The sequence below is a fragment of the Nymphalis io genome, chromosome 28, assembly GCF_905147045.1.
Source record: "Nymphalis io chromosome 28, ilAglIoxx1.1, whole genome shotgun sequence".
NCBI lineage: Eukaryota > Metazoa > Arthropoda > Insecta > Lepidoptera > Nymphalidae > Nymphalis > Nymphalis io.
This window is the reverse complement of record NC_065915.1, coordinates 7273305-7292505: the sequence shown is the minus strand read 5'-3', so window position 1 is coordinate 7292505 and position 19201 is coordinate 7273305. Positions and strand designations below refer to the sequence as shown.

The window sequence follows — 19201 nt, the reverse complement described above, 5'->3', positions numbered from 1 at the left end:
ATGCACCACCAACCTTGGGAACTAAGATGTTATGTCCCTTGTGCCTGTTATTATACTGGCTTACTCACCCTTCAAACGCGAACCCAACAATACCAAGTACTGCTGTTTTGCGATAGAATATCTGATGAGTGGGTGGTACTTACCCGGACGAGCTTGCACAAGACCCTACCACCAGTAAAAATTTTGAAAGCTCCTTATCAATCGGATTATATTTTACATGAATCCGGATATAAAACAAAGAAAACTTATCACATTACGACGATAACACTATCTGTATCGCGACGGCGATTGATTTCAATGACGTCATAGGAGAATTGCCTGTTCAAATGGCGCGTAGGATTTTGTTATGCAACGCTTCCTAGTATGTTACGACCTTTATCATTGTTTGTATAATTTCAAACTTTAATATTTATTAACACAGCACCGAGTACCGAGCATGATTGATTTTCTTTCTATGGTACGTTTCGTTTGCTATAATTCTAAATATCCTCATTTTATGATGACGATGGGTTCCTGAATGATTTCGGCCACAGCGGCCTTATCAAGATATATAGACAACTGCGCACAGGTGCACTCTTAATACAAACCAAAATATACTTTATTCAAATAGACTTTAACGAGCACATTTTAACATAACGAGTCATTTTACAGAATTAAATGTAAAGTTAACACTAATCCGTAATGTAGACTCCGGCATGAAACTTAGTAGTTACTCTCTTCCAACATTTTAAATACGTTATGTCAATCAAATACAATTAAATTTATATATATATATATATTATATATTATTCATTCGTTCGATCTTATGATCCAAAACGAAAAGAGAGATCAGGCGCCGGACGTACAGTTTAACGTGTTCTCCGAGGCACGGGTATGTAAAAACGTAAAAGTAACCACTAAACCAAAGAGAATCATAGAGAGGTTTGAAATAGTTAAAATAAATTAATAGTAATAAAAAGAATAGTGAAAATAGAGACGATCCAAAAAACACTAGTGTCAAACGTACTTAAATAAATACAATTGATTTAATCGAAAAAATATATAAAAGTATCTAATGTATAATCAACGCCCAAGTCAGGTAACAAAAGCTACTTATTATTACACTATAGCTAATTCTATATCGAGCAAGTAATATTATGATTCATACCGCAAGGGTTACTCAACGGCACAACATAACCCTATAAGATTGCTTATCTATAAATAAATAAGATAAAATTTATTTGTACATTGTTTAATTTATATAATTATCATAATTAATATATATATATAAAAAAACAAAGACTATATATATATATATATATATATATATAGTCTTTGTTTTTTTATGTATATATATATATATATATACTAATGAATGAGCCTTTGTTTTTTTGTAATCGCTGATCTGAACCAGTATAATAAAAACTTCACTGGAAAATACGTTTCGGGAATTTTAGTTAATACTCTACTTTTATAAAAGAAAATTTAATCTCTAAGGTAGGTAATAATCCTTATCATCATGGATAAAAGTTTGTATGAAAGCCTTCTTGAAGAACGAGCTATGGAAATTGGTTTCTATTGAAGATAATAATTATGACGCGAACGAAGCTGCGGGTAAAAAGCTAGTATTATTATATAGTAGCTTCATAGTTTCAAATGCTTTAAATTCAAACTTTTGAGATGACAAGTGTAAATATCATGTTTTAAAAAGAAGTAATTAAAAGCGAGAGTGCTCAGTCGATAATACATGTGGTGATCAAACGTCGACCGCGAATTCGAATCCTGGCAACACTCACTTGCAAGTGGCTGAAATTCCAGCATTTTAGGAGCATAGTGTATTAAGCTGGGGTAACATTATATACTATCAACAAGGACACACCCTACTTGATTATAAATACTTTATCTACGAAAGCCGAGATGGCCCAGTGGTAAGAACGCATCAATCTTAACCGATGATCGTGGATTTAAACCCGGGCAAGCACCACAAAATTTTCATGTGCTTAATTTGTTGTTATAATTCATCTCGTGCTTGACGGTGATGGAAAATATCGTGAGGAAACCTGCATGTGTCGAATTTCACTGAAATTCAGTCACATGTGTATTCCACCAACCCACATTGGAGCAGCGTGGTGGAATAAGCTCCAAAACTTCTCCTCAAAAAGGGAGAGGAGTCCTTAGCCCAGCAGTGGGACATTCACAGGCTGCTACTGTTACTGTTATATCTACGAAACTCGTTAAGTGCTGACCGGTCTACGGTAGATTGCTTAATTAATTAACATCAAAATCTATTTAGTAATTATCGATACGGCATAGTCAGTTCTTAGTCAGTTCTTAGTCAGTCTTCGATAACAGAAGGTTAAGAAAAATCCTCTATATAAAGGATGACAGGACGCCTTTGAACTATTTTATTTAATAAAACCACCATCAGAATTATATGTATTACAATTTTAATGAGGTATAATAAACATACAGCAACATTTATAGACCATATATAGATATGTCTATATATGTATTAGGCCGATCGAGCCTATCCGAGAGACAACATTATTAAGCTTATATTTACGTTATCATATGTATTGTATAATTATAAAAAGTAATGTATGTGACGTTAGTTAATTGTTACATACAAATTCGATATATATATACATATATATATATATATATATATATATATATATATTATTATATAGATATATATATACATATATATATATATATATATATATATATATATATATATATATATATATGTATATATATATCTATATATATATATATCTATATATATATATATAAAATATTTCGAATAGGATTTGTAAAAACCGTTCTTAATAAGCGTCTACTTTGGAGAAGTAGTAACTGTGATCAAAGTAGCGTGCGGAGGCGATCCCGTGGCGCTCCTCGTAAGACGAAAGGGTACCGATGGTTTTTTTTTGTGGGTATTCCGATGTTCGGAGCGCACTCGGCGCCTTGGACGCCGGCGATTGGGGAAAACGCGTAACAAATTTTTCCAGCGATAAAAAAAGGAGTAACTATGATTCAAGTCAATCGGGCGGATAGTTTAGGAGATCTCGTGATGGATGGGATTTTCGCTTATATATATATATACATATACAGAAGATAAGAATAGACGGGCTGATGACAGCGGGATATCGCTGTGTCGTTACCCATAATATAATATTTTGGTAGCCAAAGGACCAGTCCTAGGAGCGCCAATAAAAAAAGAACAATGTACAGTTACTGACCTTTAATGGATGAGTTGGAAATATAAACATAAAATTATCTTTTCAAAAGATATTTTAGAAGAACAGAAAGTTATTAAATCTTAAGATAGATATTACATTATTCCGTCGGCCCGATGAAAAGTGAAATTTAATTTGATTTATTGTCTTGAAATGTGGGCGCGGGCGTCGGTTACTGTTCGCGGGCCAATTAATATATTATAATAATTAAAATCATTTGTCTTATAGAATATAATTAATCGAAATTTTCGTTGCTTTGTTATAGATTATGCTAAAAACGTATCGAAAGCTTCACCTACTGATAATACGTGTGCTTATTTTGTGTTTGTGTGTGTGTGTGTGAAGGAAAACATCGTGAGGAAACCTACATGTATGATATGAAAACTATCAAATGTATAAGTTTCAATCCGTATTGAAAAAAATCCGGTTGGAAAAGCTCCACACCTTGCCATTACGGATGAAGCAATTGCCTAGCAGTGGGAAATTTAGAGCGTTAAAACGTTTTAGTTACGTTATCATTTGTAACGTTTAATTATCAAACGTATGTTCCGTTAGAAAAACTTGCACTCAAACTCAAGTCTTACCATATTTGTATTAATTTATATATTAACGTTCATTAATTCGTTAAAAATGTAATTAATATATTTTCCAATGATCTAGACATAACGAACGGAAATGCGTTTATATTGGAAGTCACTTCATATCTCACTCGCGATATAATGTAATAAAATTAGTATATAAGTCAGCATATCACTTGGTAACACTTCAAGTTCATATTGTGCGAACGGTAAGTTAAGAACTTTTACGGAATACCTCTACTGAACTGAGCAGTGCTTAGAACTCGCGTCTTGGACCACGTGGGCCATACATATTACTTTACGGAATATCTGCAAACTCTCGAATTATAAATACTATAATATAATTATATTGTATCAAGCGCTATGTATATATTTTATTATGTATATTATATACACTAACCATTATAGCCGAGATGGCCTAGTGGTTAGAACGCGTGAATCTTAATCGATAATCGTGGGTTCAAATCTGGGCAAGCACCACTGAATTTTCATGTGCTTAATTTGTGTTTTTAATTCATCTTGTGCTTGACGTTGAATGAAACCGGCACGTGTCTAATTTCATTGAAATTATGCCACATGTGTATTCTATCAAACGGCATTGGAGCAGCGTGGTGGAATAAGCGCCAAACCTTCTCAAAAGGTAGATGAGATCTTAGCCCAGCGGTGGGACATTAACAGGCTGTTACTGTACTGTATACATTAATTATTTGATTATTACGCCAAATACAACTAGTCAGTATATTTTGCGGTCGATCGTATCGGTCTATGAATGATTTTCTCCAATCCATTATAAACGAAGACAGTTCCAAGATAATTATTACCGTCTTGAAAAAGACAATTAATACACGAATATATATTAATTCGTACGCGTAAAGCTTACAATTATGAAAAAGAGTTTTTTTTTAATCATCACATAATATTTTTTTTTTTAATTTCTGTTGGACAGCTTCGTATACGTAAAGAACTCCGCAAACACCAATATCATTCCCCATTAAACGAGAATGCGTAAACTTTTCTCTTCATAAGACTTATTAAAAAAAAATACCATCTGAAACATCCACAATGAATCCTTACGTCACGATAACTTCATTTCACAAAATGAAAATAAAAAAAAATCCACTTTCACACAATTTGATCGTAAACACAATAGTTTTATAAACATTTGTCACCACTGGCCATATGTCATGATATTTTCCGTGTACGCGACGCGGCGCGTCGTACGCAACTGGACGTTCATGGCCGACTGCCGCTCACTTGGAGCTGTGTTGCTAGACTCATTTTATGTTTCACCGACTTATTTTATATTTCAGTATCGATATTATATATTTTGTTACAGTAATTATTTTAATTAATCAGTACTTCAATATAAAAGAATATATTAATAAATAATAATGTAGATAAGGTCTCACCTAACTAACGCAAAACTTAATCTGAAAATAGTGTTTTATTAATCTTATTAGGATTTATATATTATAAGAAATTCATGAAATCTTATCTATTTTATTACTACCCTTGTAATAAATTATTAATGTCAAAAATAAACGTATTCCTTTAATTAAGGACATAAAATCGTTTAAATACTTTTTATCACATATACATGCACTTTTTTTCCATAGTTGGTATATGGTTAGTTTGCAAAAGAACAATAATGTAGTATACTATGCTAATAGTGTATATTTTTTGTTTAAATAAGTATTTAATGATAATAAACATTAATTACTTTGTGATTTTCAATATAAATAATAAATATTTTTCAAGATCAAATTTGTTTAAAGCTATAACCCTTATAATCTCCCACAAATCGAGCAGATTAATGTATCGTAAGTGTGGCATCATGCGACGTTGCCGCTCTTACGCGATACGTACAACGAGGTTAAAGTTTTCTCAACAACTTTTTTTTTTAATTTTCAGCGAGCTTAGAACTTGGGACTATACGGTCGTTAGCCATTTTTTTAGGGAATTTTAAAGGAATGATAAATGATAATAAAAATGTCGAAACTTTTACACTTCATTGTTATATAAATATTTTTTTAATTAAAGTTTAATTTTATATTGTAATTATATTTTTAATCACAATTAATAACTACGATGTTTTTCACCATGATTTTAATTCCCAATTTTTCCACACACACGTGACTTGAAGTTAGGGCTTTGTGCAAACTCGTCTGGGCAGGCACCACCCACTCATCAGATATTCTACCGCTAAACAGCAGTACACAGTGCACAATGCAGTAAATAGCAGTACTTGGTATTGTTGTGTTCCGGTGTGAATGGTGAGTGAGCCAGTGTAATTACAGACACAAGGGACATAACACTTTAGTTCCCAAGGTTGGTGGCTCATTGGCGATATAACAGATGGTTAACATTTCTTATAATGCCAATGTCTATGGTGACTTAACATCAGGTGGCCCATATGCTTCGTCCGCCTACCTACTCCATAAAAAAAAAATTTCATCGTAGTTTTGCCTGTGTGTTGACAGTCAGTCAGGACAAACGATGTTATTACTAGACGGTATCTCGCTTGCCGTTCGTACTGTTTGCGCGGAATTCGTTTTCTCTCGACAAATGTATACAAAACTTGAACAATGAAAAGCTGAAACAATGTCACGGGGTCGTTTTGTTTTATTTCGATACTTAATTAAACCTACATATAACTTCGTTTCTATTCTATAAGGTTGTAAGTATTAGTAGAATTTTAAATAAAATCAACTATTTGAATCTACAATTTGTAAAATGAAATTTAAAAATTTCATATTTGTTTGTTTTTACAGAATATAAAACATTTTTTTTTTTAATTTTTGATCTATATATTCATAATACATACATACAGTACAGTACAGTAACAGACTGTGAATGTCCCACTGCTGGGCTAAGGCCTCCTCTCCCTTTTGAGAAGGTTTGGAGCTTATTCTACCACGCTGCTCCAATGCGGTTTGGTAGAACACACATGTGGCATAATTTCATGAAATTAGACACATGCAGGTTTCTTCACGATGTTTTCCTTCACCGTCAAGCACGAGATAAATTATAAACACAAATTAAGCACATGAAAATTCAGTGGTGCTTGCCCGGGTTTGAACCTACGATCAACGGTTAAAATTCACGCGTTTTAACCACTAGGCCATTTCGGTCTTTAATTAGATTTAGTTATTTTGTTAAGTTAAACTTTCGTTTTTTTCCTCAATTAGAGCAACAACTTAAATTTGAATGTCAAGTTACGACTATAATTGGTATATATTTTGTAACACGATTTTTATATACGCAATAATAAAATATATAAGAATAACGTTGGCTTCTCAATTCATAAATACGGCCGTGATTCAAAATCCAGTGTGTTTTTTTTTGAACAAGTTTAACAAAAAGTAATGTTACAGATTGTAACTATCCCACAGCTGGGCTAAGGCTTTATCCTTTCCAGGAGAAGGTTTTGGAACCACACGGTGCTCCAGACTTGTTGGTAAATACACACGTGTAAAACTTTCAAGCGACACATACGAGTTGTTTCACGATGTTTTCATTCACCACCAGTCAAACAAGTTTCCACCCCCTGCTACGCACGCATTTGAGGGGGTGTGTTAGGTAACCCCATGTCCTTTTCTGTACCCCTGACAACGTAAGCAAAATTTCACGATGATCGGATCAGCAGTTACGACGTATAAGCGTAACAAACAAATAAACTCAAATTCGAATTTGTAAAAGTGGTGCGGGCAAGCACCACTGAATTTTCATGTGCTTAATTTATGATTATAATTTATCTCGTGCTTTTCGGTGAAGAAAACATCGTGTGGAAACCTGCATGTATTTAATTTCACTGAAATTCTGCCACATGTGTATTCCACCAACCCGCATTGGAGCAGCGTGTTGGAATAAGCTCCAAACCTTCTCCTCAAAAAGAGGAGAGGAGGCCTTTAGCCCAGCAGTGGGACATTCACAGGCTGTTACGGACGGACGGACGGATATATATTATTAGTGAGGATTTAAGGTCGAATTTGAATGCAACGTTTTTTGTGTAACGATAAACGTCAAACACGTTGTTAACTCTACAATAATATTTATTTAAAACGTCGTATCTAAAACCGAATAGTCATGTGCTAATCAATTAATTTATTAATTAAAAGGCATCGCTTAATTTCGGCATCGCCAAGGTCCATCGCGTCGCATTAGGATATCATTGCAAAACGTACGGCAGATGAATGACAATGTGGTACCACCGTACATATTGGACACGACACATTCGCAAGTTATATTTTTAATTTTTATTGAGTGAGCCAGTATAATTACAGGCAGAAGGGACATTACATCTTAGTTAACAAGGTTGGTGGCGCATTGGGTATGTAAACGGTGGTTAACATTTCCTACAAAGTTAATGTCTATGGGTGTTAGTGACCGTTTACCATCAGGCCCATATGCTATAGGCATAACAATTTATGAAAAAAAAAACAAAAATTAAACCCAGAATTGGAACGTAATGTTTTAGTGTATAAACATATATTTAAGTTTCTTTGTTCCAGCGTATCTAATAAATGTCTGGACAGATTGTACAACAGATTTAGATGTATGAATGGATGAAGTTTAAATTGGATAAGGAATTACTCTTTTTATTTAAAAAAAATTTAAACCAAACCAATTACTTTTCTTTTTAAACTGATATCTACTTGGTACCCAAGGTTGGTGGTAGGGCTTAATGCAAGCTCGTCTGGTTAGGTACCACCCATTAATCAGGTATTCTAACGAAAAACAGCAGTACTTGGTATTGTTGTGTTCCGGTTTGAATGGTAAGCGAGCCAGTGAAACATCAGGCACAAGGGACATAACATCAGTTCCCAAGGTTGGTGGCAGATTGTGCAGCGCCAAAACAAACTGACAAGGCTTATAAGTGCCAAGAATAACAATATATGTTAATACTTTTGATGAAATGAACTTCTTCTTCTTCTTCGAGTGCCACTCCGACTAGCGAAGGTTGGCAGTCAGCTTTAAATACTCCTTCTTGTTCTTCGCGAGGCGAAAGAGTTCGACAGCACTCGCGATTCCCGTCCATTCACGGATGTTGTACAGCCAAGACTTTTTTCTGCGCCCAACAGCTCTCCTTCCGGCAACTTTTCCCATCATAATCAGTTGAAGTTCAGAATGAAATGAACAAAATAAATAATATATATATATATATATATATATATATATATATATGAATAAACCCTCAGAATGTTCGCTGTCAGCCAAAGACAAATATTACGTAAACCCCCCTTCGTCTATAATATGAGTTGTCCATTGCACTGTCAATCGTCGTAAAAAATTGAATAAAATATATACTAGAACACTGCGATTTAATTTTCTTAATTTGAGAAAATCAGCTTGTGTGGTTGAAAATCAAATTTTTGTGCCATTGTGCAGTGCAGCGTGGTGGAATATACTCAAAATCTTCAGCTAAAGTGAAAGGATCGTTATTTCTTTGTTCACATATTGCTAATCAATTGTGTAATTATATTATTATTAATAATAATTGAAATAAGATAACCTATGAAAATACCGAGATTATAAATCGTATGATATTATTATCGTGAATATTTTCAATTACGTTAGTAGATAATAAAAATATATTTGAATGATAGAATATGGAGTGACGTTGAAAAAGAGATCGCAAAATAATTTATAAAAAATATTCATTTTTAAATTCATATATCTTGTGCCGTGTGACTGCAACAACACTGGACCTTTTAAGCTTTGACTGATCCAACTGGTGACTGCCTACCACCAACCACCGAACAACGTTTCCAAATACACAGCGTAATATAGTATTAGACTATCATTTCACAAATTAATTTAAATCATGATTATTTACGAGAAGAATCATCAAGAAACTTAGAATCGTTCCGGTATGCGACTCTTTAATAAAATACAACTTTAAAATCATTTAATTACATAAATACGTCACCCCTTTAATACAATAAAACTCAACGATATAATATTGTTTTATATATACACGTCAATTGACAATACAAATATTATTTGAATTTCGATCATCGATTTCTAAAACCTGACCGAATATTTTTTTAATGTAGCAACTGGTATCAGTTATGTCAATATTCAAATACAGAACACTCGCAGAATAAGCATTTTTTTAATACGTTTTCAGGCGAATATATAAAAACTTTTTCATTTAAAATTCAAGTACATGATATACTGTTCTAAATTAAAACTTCAAGGTTTTGTATGTCTTGTAACTTCTATAAGCGAAGTTCTATCGCCCATCATAGCACCTAATTTGATTAAGAATAAATCAAAGATCTTAGACGTGATGTTATTTGATAATTAAAAAAAAAAAAAAACTTCTTTATTTCAACTTATATAGCAATTCGTGCATACAAAAGTTTTGGAATAAAATTTCCGAAAAATCTCCCAAGCTTCCCGCCCTTGAAATTCATAATAAACAAGATACAATTAAAAACATCATAACGTACCCTATATCTAAAACGATAAAGTTTATTATAGCTTACGAAATGTTGAAATTAGAAAGACCGTTCCCCACCCTATCAATCGTCTCGCTCGTCGCGTACTTGCATCTCCGTCGCACCGAGGGTGGAACGGCAACAGCGCTCTGATAACTGTGTCAGATATAGATAATTGAAGTGTTATAGTTTTGTGCTATTTCATTTCGATATCATTATAATATCTATAAATATAATAAACTTTCAAGCAAAGTCATTTCCGTACGCGATCATCTCGTAAAGTGACGTCATTCAACTACGCCATTACACCCCATACGATACAAACGATTACAAAGTCCACCAATCAGACATCCTGTAAATGACCCATTGCTGGACTAATCTCTTTCATTTTGAGGATAAGGCTATTGGATACACATATTACAAATTTTCATCCGACACAAGCAGTTTCCTTCACGAAGAGTAGGAAATGAATCATAAACACAAATTAAGCACATGAAACTTCTGTGGCGCTTATTTGGTTTTGAAGTTGCATTTCTCGGTTAAGATTGCCGCGTTCTAACAAATGGACCATCTCTGCTTTAACACCGACAATACACTACTGACTATGGAATCATGATCTATTGAGATAAAAAAACAACAGAACAGTTTATTATTTGGCTGCGTTCTTAGAACGACTTATTTATCTTATATAGCTTTTAACTATTTTTCTGTACCTTTCCATACAGGACATACAAAATTATATAGTTAATTATATACAACATAGGTCGCTCAGTGTGCTATGGAACGAGCTATGCTCGGAGTATCTTTGAAGAATGAAATCAGAAATTATTAGGTTTAATTGGGTTATTCGGAGAACCGAAGTTGCTGACATAGCGTGCATAATGAGGTGACTGAAGTGGCTGTGGGCTGGTCTCGTGGGAAGAACCGATGGCCGTTGGAGACGAGTCCTATAGTGGAGACCTGTGAACGCAGCGTAAGGTACTCCAGCTAAGTGGACTGACGTCTTGAAGAAGTTAGCGCGACTCGACTGGATGCGGAAGGCGGAAGAACTATGATGATTAGAACTGTGGACTACGATTGGCTGTTGATTGATTTTGGATATGTACTACATTTGAGAAGAAGACGAACTCGAAAGAAACGAGCTTAATTGTTTAATTTAAAATTCAAAGCATAAATCACTTTTGGCGCCAATTTTTTTTTCATTTTCACGTGACACATAGAACCGACCTCATGCAGCCAACACAGTATATTTTTTCAAATCGATATTACATCATAAAAATCCTATATATGCCACGTCCGACTTATCGATGGTTGAATAATTCAAAAAGCAATTAAACACCATCGTATATGATTCATGGGGTTTTATGGGCAGATCGAAACATGAATCTTGTAAGAGCTCGTGGCAACCTTTACTTAAACGAAGTCCCTTCAATAACATAGTAGCATATTGACCATGAGAATTATAACATTTTCGAGACGTTAATTATTTTTAAATATTTATTTATATTAAAGAGGCCAATGAACTAGAGAGGTCCTATTGTTTGTCGTGATTAATATTATTATAGATTCATATCGTGGTGTTATGAAATATGTTGAAATTAATTTATTTGGGAAGATTAAGGGAAGCTCTATCGACTGTTGTAAGTAGAAGTGGAAGCTGTTTGATTCCACCGCTTATCCACAGCGGTTTCGTGACATTATATGTTGCAGAATATCAGTTCAGTTCGGTTAGTTTCAGCGCTTTTTCACTAACCGTAACAGCCTGTGAATATCCCACTGCTGGGCTAAAGGCCTCCTCTCCTCTTTTTGAGGAGAAGGTTTGGAGCTTATTCCACCACGCTGCTCCAATGCGGGTTGGTAGAATTCACATGTGGCAGAATTTCAGTGAAATTAGACACATGCAGGTTTCCTCACGATGTTTTCCTTCACCGTAAAGCACGAGATAAATTATAATCACAAATTAAGCACATGAAAATTCAGTGGTGCTTGCCCGGGTTTGAACCCACGATCATCGGTTAAGATTCACGCGTTCTTACCACAGGGCCATCTCGGCTTTTTCACTGACATCATCAAAGTCGGCGTACCAACTAAGGTGTTATATATAAATCAGCTTGTAGACATTTTTGCATCTATAGTAGTACACACTCAATGACTAATTATATACCTCTATACTAATATATATAAATGCGAAAGTAACTCTGAATGTCTGTTACGTTTTCATGGCTCATCCAATGAATTGATTTTGATAAAATATGGTATGGAGCAAGCTTGCACCCCAAGCAAGGACATAGGCCCCCCTAACAGGCGGGTCAACACTAATTCAAAATAAACCAGTTCGCGCTAGCTACCACGTGCCTCTAACATAAGTAGCGTTAGAAATGTCGTCTCATCTAGTTTATTATATTTTTCTAACAAATTGGTTCATAATAAAATATATGGAGGATAGTGAAAACAATATTACAATAAGTATGAATGTTAATATTGTTTTTTTTTTTGAGTAAAAGTTTAGTGTCAGAAGTATAGAAGTAGTATAGAGAAATGGAGAAGTTTTGTCTATACCCTATTGTAGAGGAAAAGTAATTACAGGGCAGAGACGAGGCCTTAAATAATACGAAGCGAATCATCAGTCTATAAACGAACGTAAACGATTTATCGGATGAAAACGAGGATGAACGAATGTCTGGAGTTGAAGAATTTCATGTTAAAACGATGTTATGACGAGCCGGTTGGCGTGGTTGGTAGAACACTTGCCTTTCACGCCCAAGGTTGTGGGTTCGATTCCCACCCAGGACGGACATTTGTGAAAAAAGTGTTTGTCCTTTTATTTATCTGCTGTCTGTACAAACGTCACCAGACTGATTTGTCTGTATGTCACTTGTGCATTGCCGTATTGAACTTTTTAATCTTAATAACTTTTATTAGTGTTATCAAAACGGTTCAATTATAATTAAAAAAAAAACTTTATTCAAATAGGATCTTTAAATGAAGATTATACGGAGAAGAATAAATAAATTAAAATTTAACTTAATTTAATACAATTGAATTCCATTGTTTACCCTTGATGAGTGTCACCTAGGCAAGCCTACACAAATCCCCAACTACCTTGTGATTAATACTTTATATCATCATGCTAATTATGATAAATTGTAAAAAAAATAAGTCATTACTAATCCGATTTCGATAATACTTTCACAACAATGACTCAGCATGTGAAGGTTACAGACGGGATAAATGATTACAAGAGCTTACCCCCCCCCCCCCCCCCACAAAATTACGGAACAGACATGCTTGAATCAGGCAAATCTTTAGAAAACTCTAATGGGTGTGATTTTGGCCAAATATCTATCACCGACTCTGCAATAAATATCTTGGAATAAATACTTATTTGTATAAAGAGTATCTATGTTTTCGGGAACAAGTAATTCAGCACTGAAAAATAAACATCAAAAGCAAATTACAATAAACTTACTTAAATGCGTAAAGTCAAGTCAAGTCTAACATAGCCTTTACACGAAACAATATATGTAGCGGGTGAACAACGCCCCGACAGAAGGCCGAGATAATTATTATTATATATATTATATTTATTCTGTATTCTATAATTTGAAGCATTCTTATTACATCGATACGATACTCCTACCAAAAAGTCCGTCCAAAAAGCAAAAACGCTATAACTGACGAAACGAAGTAAGAACATTACTACACCCAATCGCACCCGAAACTATCCGACGCGGCCCGAGTCCACCCGAGCGCCGGAGCCCCGCGTCGGACATCTGTCGCGGCGCGTGCGTCGATACGCGGTATTATTACCTGCATAATGATTTACGCAGGTGATCTGAACAGTTCCTTGTAATCGCGTTTCGAGTTCGACGGACGGCAGGGTCGAGTGTGGAGATTGTTTTCATTTCGTTGTTTGTTTATTCAATAATATATTTAACTGGCTGTTATCCGTGATGACTTAGTGTTTAGGAAACGTGAATCGTAACCGTGGATTGCTGGTTCAAGGCCGGACTGGAGGCACTGAATTTACATGCGTCGAATATACTTACATATACCAATCTGCGTTAAACAGATGTTGAAATAAGATTAATCTCTTAAGTAAGATCATAGGCAATATAACATCACGCCACGGCCCTTAGTATTGGATCTGGAATATATAACGGGCGGGGAAAGCTACTGATAAATAAAAAAATATATATCATAGCAGTCACAGATGTACTTTCGTGAGATGAACTTTCTTCCGAGACCTAATTAACGAGTCTCCGAATACGTCTTATGAATAGCTCATTAAAAAAAACCATATAGTCGAATAGACTATAAAAAAGATCCAAATATCAACTCTTGCGCACTTGACCGGTTTCAACAGACAGTCACGTTATGTAGATTTGCGCAGGTGTGCATGGGGTGAGGGGTTCTTATCTACCCCTGCTGTGGAATTCTATTTGCCGAGTCGATGACCATTAAGGAATAATGAGATGGTTGACATTGTATATACGTATATATTTATTTTTAAAGTTTTCCTTGTAATTAATTTAAATATTTTGTAGATTTATTTCATTTTTATATTAATTGGGATATATGAAAGGCTATTTATCATATAAATAAATCATATAAATAATTTATTAATAAAACAGTAGGTACCTATAATTATAAAATATTATAGATATTTCATATTTAAATTGTTACAAAGCGAAACTGTTTTGCGTTCTTCGAGCTGTACAATAAAATAGACAGCTTGTAACTATCCCACAGGTGGGATATGTGCTCTTCTATTAATGAAAACGTTCGAGTTCATTCCACCACGCTGCAGTCTAATGCGGGTTGGTGGATAAGCAATTTAATTTGCATTATGCAGGTTTTCTCACGATATTTTCCTACGTCGGCGAAGACGATGTGAATAAAATTATAAACTTAAATTTATAATTTTATAAAAAAAAACACATATATTATACATATTTATATATAAAGTTTGATATGATATCTATTTATCTTATACTTTTAAAAGACAGTAAATACTATTATTAGACAGATTTTAATTAAACTTTTTACATTCAAAACCTTATGTAGTTTATCTCGCTTCTCAAACGTGAGACGGAGGTCTAAAAACAAGAATAATAATAATAAATGAATAACACGAAATGATTAAAGCGTAATAAGCCGAAAAAATTACGCGGGCCAGACCCTAGTACCAATTAAATGTGTGGGTAATATTAATAAGCCGCGTATTTCTAGTAGAGTACTATCAAAATCCAATCATAGCTAATAATATGACACGAATTTCACACGCTCACTTAACCCTATCTACAATCATTACGTCACTTCCCGGAATAGAAAAAAAAAAGAAATTCGAATTCGAATGTTACGAAAAAAAAAGCATTGCGCACGACACATTGACAGAATGAAAGACGGGTCTGTTCCCGAGCTTTTTAAACGTTCATATCAACGGGGAAATTATGCTAGCATGGTAACAAACTACTGTGAGTAATAAATCGTGAATGTCCCACAGCTGGACAAAACTCCCAACTCTCTTATCGTGCATTTACACGAGGCCAATAGCCAAACCAATCCACTAAGCCTAAAAAGTCTAAATGGAGCAGTCATATACCACTTGACAGCTGACCAGGTGTTGCATTATAATCACCAATTAAATTAAAAAAACTCAAGATTATACGAAAATTTTAATATTTACGTACTTATTATTAGTCAAATGGGACTGCCTCGTTGGTCTAGTGGCTAGATATAAGGCCGCAGACCCGGAGGTCCTGGGTTCAATTCCCAGGTTGGGCCAATAAAAAGTTATTGGGTTTTTCTGTCAAAAATTCTCAGTAGCAGCCCGGGGTCTGGCAGTTAGATGTGTATACACTTTCGTGCCTCGGAAAGCACGTAAAGTCCTGCGCCTGAACTCTTTCCGGTCGTGTCGGATCGTTTCCGTCCTATCGGATTATGAGAGCTAGAGAATAGAGAATGTACCTGTGTTTGCGCACACACTTGTGCACTATAATATCTCCTGCGTAGTTGGCTAATCTCTCTTGAGATTGGCCGCCGTGGCCGAAATCTGGACGACATTATAAGTCAAACTGAGCATACAAAGTAATAATTTATTCAAGAAGGTTTCTACTATTTGAATCGTGATTTTACAAATCTGTCACGTTAGATATATTGTTAGTCTGATCAGACTCATATTAAGGGCACTCATCGCAAGACCCGATCATGTATTGTCGGCTAGTGATCGCACACGCATCAAAACGTAATATTAATAAAGGCAATTCAACGTGTCCATGTCGTGTCTAGAAAGGGATTTTGGATATTTCAACGTAAAGTCTGTTCTTCGATGTTAGAAACATGAAAATTTGAATCATTATTTCACACGTATGAAGTCAGAACGGGCCACTTTAATAAACCTATTCTTCAACTGGTAAGTTTTTGATTCGCCTGCAAATCCAAGAACATCTCAATAAAAATCTTACTATAATTAATAACTATGCTTTTTCTTCTTCAACTACGTACGTACAAAAACATACATACATACGCAATAACCACTCACCTGAACTGAAAAGACCGTCCGAAATAAAAGGGATGTAACTCAGAAAGGGCCGTTTTTTGCTCGTCGCGTGCGCACTTATTAATTTCGTGCAATTACAACACGAACCCTTGTCCCGATTCAAAGGGCCGGCCATTGTATAGAAGTTTTTAGCCCTTTTTTAACGCTCCGGTCGTTCAACTTGTCTTTTTGATGGGATAAAAATCATTATTGAGGGCATTTCGGTCCTCGCGAGATGACTGAGGGTCGTGGCTCTCACTACGTTTGGGGTTCCCGATTGAGTTGATCTCGATTCAATATTTGGGTAACTGTTTAAATACACCGCACAACATTCGAAATTCAATTATGTCATTCGAGAAATTGACGTTTCTGTGTTTGTTTTTTTTACTATAATTCTTTAAGTTATGCAAAGATACAAAAATATTCGTCAATTTATTTTTAAATGATTTATAAATAAGTAAATAAAATTGTTTACGTGTTTTCACTTGTAACATACATTAACCGATAAAATATTTCTTTCTTAGTGCAATTATCAGGTTTTTCCTGTATAGTAAATTATGAGAAACACTTATAAAACGATCATATGATCACCAAGAAATAAATAATTCATTCATTCATTCAAAACAAACCAACGGTTACAATTACATATATACCTACAAAAATACTTTAAATGTATTTAAACAATTAAAATTAAATTAAAAACCGATAAATAACAAACTAAATAAGGTACGGAGCACATAATCGTAAAACACTATACGAATAGTCTTTTAAAAAATCAACTTACGTCATTTCGCCATAGCGACGTATAAAAAGGGTTGAACACAATACGACCCGTATTAAAATCGATTGATATTTAAAATTCAACTTTATCGAAATGTGTTTAGGGTTGATTTTTTTATGTTATGTATATTTAATCCTTATTTTAATATCCTTTGTCTGTCTGTACATTTTAATATGAATACGCTTTAGCTTTACGGGTTATGTGGTTATGTTAAGGGTAGTCGCAGTTGAACTTATCGTTTGTTAATTTTTTTTTTGTACATACGATTTTTTGTTTTCAATGAATTATCGATAATATATAAGAAAAAAAAACATATCCGGATTTGAACCCGCAATCATTTAATCGTGTTCTATTCACTGGGCGATCACGGTAAAATAGAGAAAACCTTATCATTACATAACTAGACTAATATAAAGAGATTACTAATAACTTTAAGATCAAACCTTATAAAATATTATAATTCTTACGAAATGTATTCAAGTTGAATTCTTTTCACAACTTAGTTTTAACTTAAAGATATTATGTAATGAAATTTATGTTTTATGTTTGATTTATTAATAATTACTTATCATAATCAATTATTTATTATTATTATATATTTAATAAAGGTCCGATTTATTTTAGTGATTTTGAATCGTCATTATTATTCATTACAATATAAATTAAGAAACATACCACCCACGAAGAATCAGTAGTCAATACGGATACCAACCGCCACGGATTGAAAACGTGCAGGTTTACTCACGATACCACGATAGTTGCCTTCAAACCCGAGCAAGCCATGTTGAATGATTATGAATGATAAAATAATCTAAAATTATTTTTCATTCTTTTTTTTTATAGAATAGGAAAGCGGACGAGATTATGAGCCACCTGATGGTAAGTGGTCACCAACGCCCATAGACATTGGCTTTGTAAGAAATGTTAACCATCACTTACATCACCAATGCGCCACCAACCTTGGGAACTAAGATGTTGTGTCCCTTGTGCCTGTAGTTACACTGGCTCGCTCACCCTTCAAACCGGAACACAACAATACCAAGTACAGCTATTTTGCGGTAGAATATCTGATGAGCGGGTGGTACCTACCCAGACGAGCTTGCACAAAGCTCTAACACCAGTCATTCAATCATAAAAAACTTAATTTAAGTTTCAATAAACAAAACGCCAACAATTCATACCTTAGGCCCGCAACCCAGAACTGGCCTTTCCGCACCTGTCGTATACTAGTTCGACTCCCCGCCCGCTTCATCATAACCGACATAGAGATATATATTGAAATGTATCGCTGTTACGTCTTTATGGAACTGCGTGTATTTAAATCGTGACCCGATGTTAACCTCCGAGATTAATAATGAAACTGATTTAGGCGATTTTTTAATCAGCGTACTTATTAAAAGCTTTGGATACGGCGAAACTAGAGAGTACGCTTTCAGCTGCGGCCACATTGTCGCGATAAGGCGTAGTTTTGCGTTATTGGGACATGCCTGGGCAAACTATTCGTCATATTCCGGCGAACTCGGATGCTCTTCGCGCGGCTTTCCACTAAAGATGACCGTTGACTCGCCTGACGTAAAGCATAAGGTACAAGGGATATAACAACGGTAATGATAAGGAAGGATTCCTAACTCTCACAG

General features: G+C 34.6%; 1 protein-coding gene across 10 annotated transcripts in view; it reads right to left on the bottom strand.

The window, feature by feature from the left end:
- Window positions 1–19201, bottom strand: part of LOC126779185 (protein daughterless) — a 124981-nt gene that overhangs the window by 45548 nt on the left and 60232 nt on the right. For 6 of the 10 annotated variants that reach the window (XM_050503090.1, XM_050503091.1, XM_050503086.1 and 3 more), the window contains exon 1: window positions 4845–5028. The exons of 2 other annotated variants lie outside the window; for them this stretch is intronic. Coding sequence is in view for 2 of the 8 variants with exons in the window: in XM_050503095.1 (XP_050359052.1) it covers window positions 4845–4856 (12 nt within the window). In the remaining 6 variants the exon portion in view is untranslated. Of the gene's footprint in view, window positions 1–4199; window positions 4218–4844; window positions 5029–19201 lie in introns of those variants that run through there. 2 more of the 10 variants (XM_050503087.1, XM_050503096.1) reach the window with 2 other exon arrangements.